Genomic DNA, 7,537 nt, shown 5'->3' with positions numbered 1-7,537 from the left:
CTTTTACCATGGTAAAACAATGAACCACATTTGTTCGCTGCCTCTTAACTGCTTTTTCTCTTGATTATGCTCTTCTAGGAATAGATAATTGAAAAAAGGGAAGGTAGATTTGGTCTGAAGACTTTTTTCTATGGTTGAGAAAGAACATGGATTTTAAATGTGTTGTGAAACTTCCTTCAAGCACAAATACCTTCTTCTGCTTAATAATAACCTCTCTGTGGCCAGAGTGTGTTGACCAGACTACTATGCTCATGTGCCATCTGCAAGAATCCGAGGTGACAGGACTGTCACAAGATGGAGATATTCTCATTGGTGGGATCTTTAATGTTCATACTGACATGCTTTACCAAGAAATCTACTTCACAGAAAATCCTCCCCCAATCATTTGCCAAAGGTAAGATATTCTTATTTTGTCTTTGTCTTCAACATAGTCATCCGGTTCGAAGTAGAGTAGTTCCAACCACCAGTTTCACTGAATCAGTCACCATGCATCCTTTTCCAGTTTTTGCAAAAACAACCGTAACTGCCAGCCGCACCAACAAATACGACTCGCACACCCCACAATCAAGCGTACACATACCCCAGGCCCTAAAAACGACCTAACTGCCAGCCGCACCAACAAATACGAGTCGCACACCCCACAATCAAGTGTACACGTACCCCGGGCCCGAAAAACGACCGTAACTGCCAGCCGCACCAACAAAAACGACCCGCATACCCCACAATCAAGCGTACACATACCCCGGGACCGAAAAACTACCGTAACTGCCAGCCGCACCAACAAATACGACTCGCACACCCCACAAAACAGGTCTACAGTGTACACAACATAGGAAAACAATGTCCTGGCCACATCCAAACAGGCAAACAGAGGGCCCAAGTCACAACCACCCCTTATGACCCACCCACAAAAAATTCAAAATAAGCCACACCCACAAATGGACCAATAAAAGGGCCCACAAATACAACCCATCATCCTTTGCAACATACCTATTTGCGCAGACACTGACAGCACACCAACAACTGCAGCCATACACCTTCACACATACACCCTATCTCATTCACACACACCACCCCTTCACAATCAGACCCACACACCCTCAGCCATACACACCATCACCCTCCAATCACATACACCCCACACCATGACATCTCCAAAGAATTCAAAGTTCTCTAACCCAGAGATGAAGATCCTTACAGATGAAGTCATCAGAATTTTTCCACAGCTGTTTGGTGCATTGGTCAGACAATCCAGCATAGCTGAAAAGACACGCCTGTGGGAGAGGATCATCGAGAAGGTCAATGCTGTTGCACCCATCAGGCGCACCAGAGTGGTTTGCCAGAACAGGTGGTACGATCTGCGGAGGATGGTCAAGCGCAAGATGGATGATAGATAGATAATGTTTATTGATTGATTATTTAAAATCTTTACCAAAAAAGAATACACAATGTAACAATTCAATTATAATAATACAGTAAGAGGGATATGACTTTAAAAAAAAAAATAAGCGATAATTTCATAAGATTAAAAATTTGGAAATGTAAACAATATAATAGTTAATTTTATAAAAATTCAAGTTTTTTCCATGCACTTATTAAGAATTTTGAGAGGGCAGAATTAGTATGTATATCTTCCAGGCAAACACACTGGATTAGTGCTTGTCTACATGTCCTTATTGATCTTTTATTAAAGTGCCTTTTTAAACGTGTTAATCTTTCATTTTTTAGTTCTGGGCAGAAGCACAATAGATGTATAATATTTTCCTCCCCTGTGTTACACAGCCGACATGATATATTATTTTCCAGCTTTTTCCATGGCAGTGCATGAGATTCTCCGGGCAGGATTCCGAATCGAGCTTTCATGAATATATTTTTAATATTTCCAAGTCCAAGCTGTATTCAAATATTGTTGCGGACTCTTTTTTTTGTAACCGTTTATTATAGACCAAGCATGTTTCCTTTTGACCAGGGACTCTTTATCACTTATCACAGATAAGATATCAGTTGTCTTATTTACAATTTTTTAAAAAGATTCCTGAGGAATAGTGGTCATCCAAGTCTCCTTAAGCCCAAATTCATTCAAAGCCTTTTCGAGGTACTTCCAAACAGATAATTTATTATTGCCCTCTACTTCTTTCCATAAAAGCTCTGAGATTGAATTGTCCTTGTCATTTTTCACCCTATACCATACTTTAGTTGCGTTACCCATCCGTGCATGCAGTTGGTTGTTCAAGCCGAATTCTAGTCTAATTTGGGACTATGAGGCATTTTAAGGTAAACAGAAAAGTGATCGAAAAGTTTTCGAGATTTCTTTGTTTATTGTTATTGCGTCCTTTCCGTTTAATGCCTCACTGCCATAGGTTAAGGGGGGTAACAATTTTGCAGATATGACTTTGAGTAGTGGCTGGTAGGTTAAGTTGCTGGTGGACTTTTTTATCATACCAAATGCACCTGTTAGGGAGTTCACCTTCCGGGCAATGTCCAATTTCTGAGCTTTAAAGGTACCGTTGTCATAAAAAACCAGTCCTAGGTATCTATAGGTTTTAGTTTGCTCCAGTTCTTCCTTACCTAAGAACCATTTCATATTGTATTTCCTTTTTGGATTTTTTTAAACAACCATAACTTTAGATTTGGATTCATTTCTTACCATTTTATTTTTTATTGCGTGCTGCTGTGAACATGTAATTAACCTTTGCAGACCTACCTTTGTTCTGCTTAAAAGGATAACATCATCTGCATATAACAAATTAGATATGTGCTTATCTGCAAGTTTCGGTGGGTGGGCATTTATCTCGTTCAATTCTTCAGTTAGATCAGTTAAAAACAGATTAAATAATAATGGTGCCAATACGCAGCCTTGCTTTACACCGCCAAGCGGCGGTATTTCTTCAGTTAATGATCTGCCTTTCCCAATGCGAACTTTGGCCCAAGTTTTTGTACACAGGAGACTGATCAGGTATAATAAAGGCTGAGGAATCCCTTGTGCTTGTAACTTTTTCCATAACAGATCTCTGTTGACACAGTCAAAAGAGGATTTAAAATCAATAAAACATAGAAACAGTGATTTGCCGTTTAAGATTGCCTTTTCCATTAAAATAGATAGTGCCAGGATATTGGAGGATGTACGAAGTCCTTTAATAAAGCCGGTTTGATTTGGTGGGAGAATGTTATTCTTTTTTACCAAATCGGATAAGATTGTTAGTAGATAGGCTGCAAAGAGTTTGGCATCAGTGTTCTGTAGCGTAATCAAACGATAGTTTTCAGGAAGCGCCCAGTCTCCTTTTTTAAAAATTGGGGATATTAAAGAACCTCTCCAGCTTTCAGGTATCTCCCCTTTACTAACTATTTCTTTAAAGACCTTTACAAGTACTTCTGCCCATGTTTCCGGATCATCTTTGTATACAGAAAAGGGTATCCCGTTCGGTCCTGGTGCTCCATCTTTTTGCTTCTTTATTAATTTAACAATCTGCTCCTGTGTTATTTCTATGACTGGTTCTTGATTTGTTTTCACAGTTTCCTTCCCTGGGCTATGGTCCTCAAGTCCCTGTACTGTTGGATGTGGATTTAGATGATAAAATAAAAAATGTACCCATTCAGTTTCAGTCAATACTGATGAGACTTCCGCTTTATCCGGCCTATTTAAGGTGTTAACAATCTTCCAGAATTCCCTCGAATTTCCTAGGTTACTTGCATGAAATATATGAGTCCACAGAGCATTATTGGCTTCAGCTTTTTCATTCCATATTATCTTCTTTAAATTTTTATTTGCCACTTTCAGGGCAGCTCTAGTTTCTTTTTTATCTGGGAATTTAGTCCGCTCTTTCCTTAATCTATTTCTGGTTTGTTTCATTTTCTGTACTGCGTGTGTGAGGTTAATATTGGTTACCCTTTTTATTATCTGGGTCATTTGGCCATCTCTATGGTAGTAGGTAATCTGGCGGTGAAACTGGTCCATTGTTTGATTGCTGATGCAAATGGTTCCTCTTTGCTGCATTCCCGTAGCCGTTTTAGTACCAGATCGCTTGTTAGTTTGTTGTTTCGAGATTCTGTTTCCCAAATTAACTTTTTGTAATTAGTGGTTCCAATTTGACCTCCAGTTGTTAGATAGATTTGGTGATTTTTGTTTTTGAATGTTGTGGTAATGATTTGCTGACTATGATCACTCTCCAAGACTTTCATTAGATAGTATGATGTACAATTGCCAAGAATATTCAGTAATACCATAGTATAATCTATGCTGGATTTAGTACTGTGGGTATAATAGGACCATGCTGGTGGTGAGTCTGTTGGAAGTCTTCCATTGAGTGTTCGTAATTCCCAAGGCTTCCATATCCTTTATAAAATGTATACCCAATTGTCGGAGACCTTGTTTATTCAAAGGGTCAGTTACCTGAACCGGGATTGACCATTGGTGTTCTTGTGATTGCGTTACTTCGTCCCTTGTAAATGGTATTAAAAAATTGAGATTGAAATCTCCTGAAATAATAAAATCCATAAAGGGGTCCTCAATCCTTTGCTCAAGCAGGTATGTGGACAGTGCTGCACACATGGTTTTCCTGCAAGATGGATGAGGACTACGCCAACGCTCATCACACTGGAGGTGGCCCTCCCCGCAGACCTGCACAATACCATCCCTGGGAGGAGAAAGTCATGGCCCTGCTACCACCAGTGGGAGTACATGGAATCGAAGGAGCCGTTGAGCCTGGTGAGTATACAAACAACTCATGTAACATGGGGGGACTACCAGCAGTGCCTAACAGTATGGGAGGTGTGGCCATGACTCCCAGCAGTGCCTAACAGTATGGAGGTGTGTGGGTGTGTGTGGCCATGGATCCCAGCAGTACCTAACAGTATGGGGGGGTTTGACCATGACTCCTAGCAGTGCCTAAAAGTATGGGGGGGTGGCCATGACTCCCAGCAGTGCCTAACAGTATGGGGGTTGTGGGGGGTGTGGCCATGACTCCCAGCAGTGCCTAACAGTATGGGGGGGGTGGCCATGACTCCCAGCAGCACCTAACAGTTTGGGGGGGTGTGGCCATGACTCCCAGCAGTGCCTAACAGTATGGGGGGTGTGGGTGTGTGGCCATGACTCCCAGCAGTACCTAACAGTATGGGGAGTGTGGGGGTGTTTGGCCATGACTCCCAGCAGTGCCTAACAGTATGGTGGTGTGTGCAAGGGGAGTGGCAGAAGGCTGCAAGGGGGAGGAGGACAGTGTGAACGGTGTAGGCTAGGAGGCTGCACTCAACCCATATGGTCCAGGTACACACCCATGTACCATGCTCAATGCACAGGGAGTGTGAAAGTACTGACAAGATATCTGGCCCTGGGCCCTGGTGTAGGCAGCACAAGGACCTCCTGTGACCAGTGCAAACAGTAACACCAGGACAAGGTCAGATATCCTGCACAGGAACTCACAACGACTATAATGGCAGCATGCTTCATGGGAGAACAGACACATCACGAGGGACGCCCACTTGCCAATCACACACAAACTACTAGCATGGCCTGTCACACACACCCCGTACAGAAACTGAGCCCTGGGGACAGACAATGGAGTGCACCACTGTCACAATAGTCATGTAACACAACCTAAAAAATAATGATCTGATGACGTATCCAAACAAATAAAGCACAGTGCTGAATCACAAGTCCATTGTGACTCTCACACAATGCTGTTGCCACAGCTTTGTGATAATATGGATGCACTCAAGTAGCACCATGGACCTGGGTATTGACAAGGAAATGCATCTTTCAGAATTGCCATGTCCTAAAGCCCTCTGCCTGAAGTGGTTGTACTGGTCCTGGGGGGTTGTCAGTGGGTGGCTGTCACGGCACAGCAACACCTCTCAAAAGTTGCTGAATGAAATCAGCAAAATTCCACTCAGTCACCATCATAAACATGCTGCATTAACACCCTGTGCATGCTTGAACCAGGCACAATTATTGACACTGCATTGTGCAGATTGGGCCACACAGATCTCAGCTGGATCTGTGTGGTTCTGGCGACACAAGCCACAGCAATGGCTATGACAGTCATCGTCAACAGTACCCAACATGTCAAGCACCCATGAGCACATGTCAATCTCTTATGGAAACAAGGGAACCTCATAAAGCGAACCTGGGGTAAAAGTGTACTTTTTAAGAAACAATGGTTCAAGGGAGGCCTAATAAGGTCCTGAAGAGAAAGTGAAATAGCGAATATTTAATAAACGCTAGGGAGCGAAAGATGTAGGTTCAAGTTAAATCTTTTATTTACTTCCTTTTTTATATATATACACAAATCTTTATACTGTTTTTCAGGTGCTCAAGTAAGTCTTGTTACTCACTGCAGAACATGGTGTTTGCTTGAAATACTGCAATGACTGACAGTCATAGAAGAGTGTGTGAGGTGTCAAGAGCATGGCTAATATGTAGGTGTCCACGGAGGGAGCACCAGGATCTGTGTAATGAGGTATGAGAACTAGCAGCCACATGCTGTTGTACTGTGGATGTGAAGATTGATGGCCTGGCCAAGGGTGCCAAGATGGACTGTGGGCAATGGGGTGCTAGCTATTAGACGTCCATATCACTTACTTTTCCTGGGTCTGTGGAGTGCCGACTGAGTGTGGCTGAGGACTATGAAGGTGAACCTGCATTTGACTGTGGAACCATTGTAGGTATCTCAGTCGGATGGTCATGTGGCAGTAGCAGGGGATGGTGAGGATGAGGTGTGTGCCTGCACCCTGGATTTCCACAAGTATTCTGGATGTCAGGTTCTTATTCCTGGGTAGAGGTTGTTGCTGTAGTTGGGCTGGCTGGTGTTGTGGATGGCAACCAGGTTGAACACCACCTTGCCAACAGACATCACCATAGACATACCAGAAGGCAATGACAACTCCTGCAAACACTGCACCTACAGAGTGGTAGGAGGAATTGCCATCATCCACATTAACACTCCCAGAGTCACTACCAACAACAATGACACCCTCCCCACCGCCTAGCACATGCATTTACAGATCCACACCAACACCACCCTCAGAGGAACACTCATCTACAGACCACCTGGAGTCCTACCACTATTCATCTACTCCATCGCTCACCTCATCAGCAAGCACGCCCTCGCCTACACATTTACATCCTCCTTGGGGAAATTTACTTACACCGTCATAACAATAATGACGCTGACTCCACCGACCTGATGAACAACCTTGCCAACCTTGGATTACAACAACTCGAGACAACTCACACCCACACCGCTAGACACACACAGGAATGCATCTCCTCAGAAAATCCACACGTCTCATCCAACAACAACACCTAACACCACTGAACAGACCACAGAAGCGTCCACTTCACCTTCAGGAAACCCACCACATCCCCCGGCACACAGACCATGCCACGCCGCTGCTGGTACAAGCTCACAGAGGACTAACTGACAGCCACCCTTGCTCTGGGACCACAAGCCTACCCCACCAAACCCCACACCGCTGCCATCTGCCTCAAACAGTGGATCAATGACTGCGCAGACACCTTAGCCCCACTCAAGTCCTCCGCCAC

General features: G+C 43.6%; 1 protein-coding gene across 1 annotated transcript in view; it reads left to right on the top strand.

Annotated features, from left to right (window-relative positions):
• The first annotated feature begins 245 nt into the window (after nucleotides 1–245).
• LOC147678476 (vomeronasal type-2 receptor 1-like) overlaps nucleotides 246–7,537 on the top strand; it is a 55,137-nt gene continuing 47,845 nt past the window's right edge. The window contains exon 1 of the mRNA XM_086945654.1: nucleotides 246–394. Coding sequence (XP_086801780.1) covers nucleotides 246–394 — 149 coding nt within the window. The remainder of the gene's footprint in view (nucleotides 395–7,537) is intronic.

The sequence above is a fragment of the Lissotriton vulgaris genome, chromosome 12, assembly GCF_964263255.1.
Source record: "Lissotriton vulgaris chromosome 12, aLisVul1.2, whole genome shotgun sequence".
NCBI lineage: Eukaryota > Metazoa > Chordata > Amphibia > Caudata > Salamandridae > Lissotriton > Lissotriton vulgaris.
Note: the sequence above shows the minus strand (reverse complement) of the source record. Positions and strands in the feature narration are given on the sequence as shown.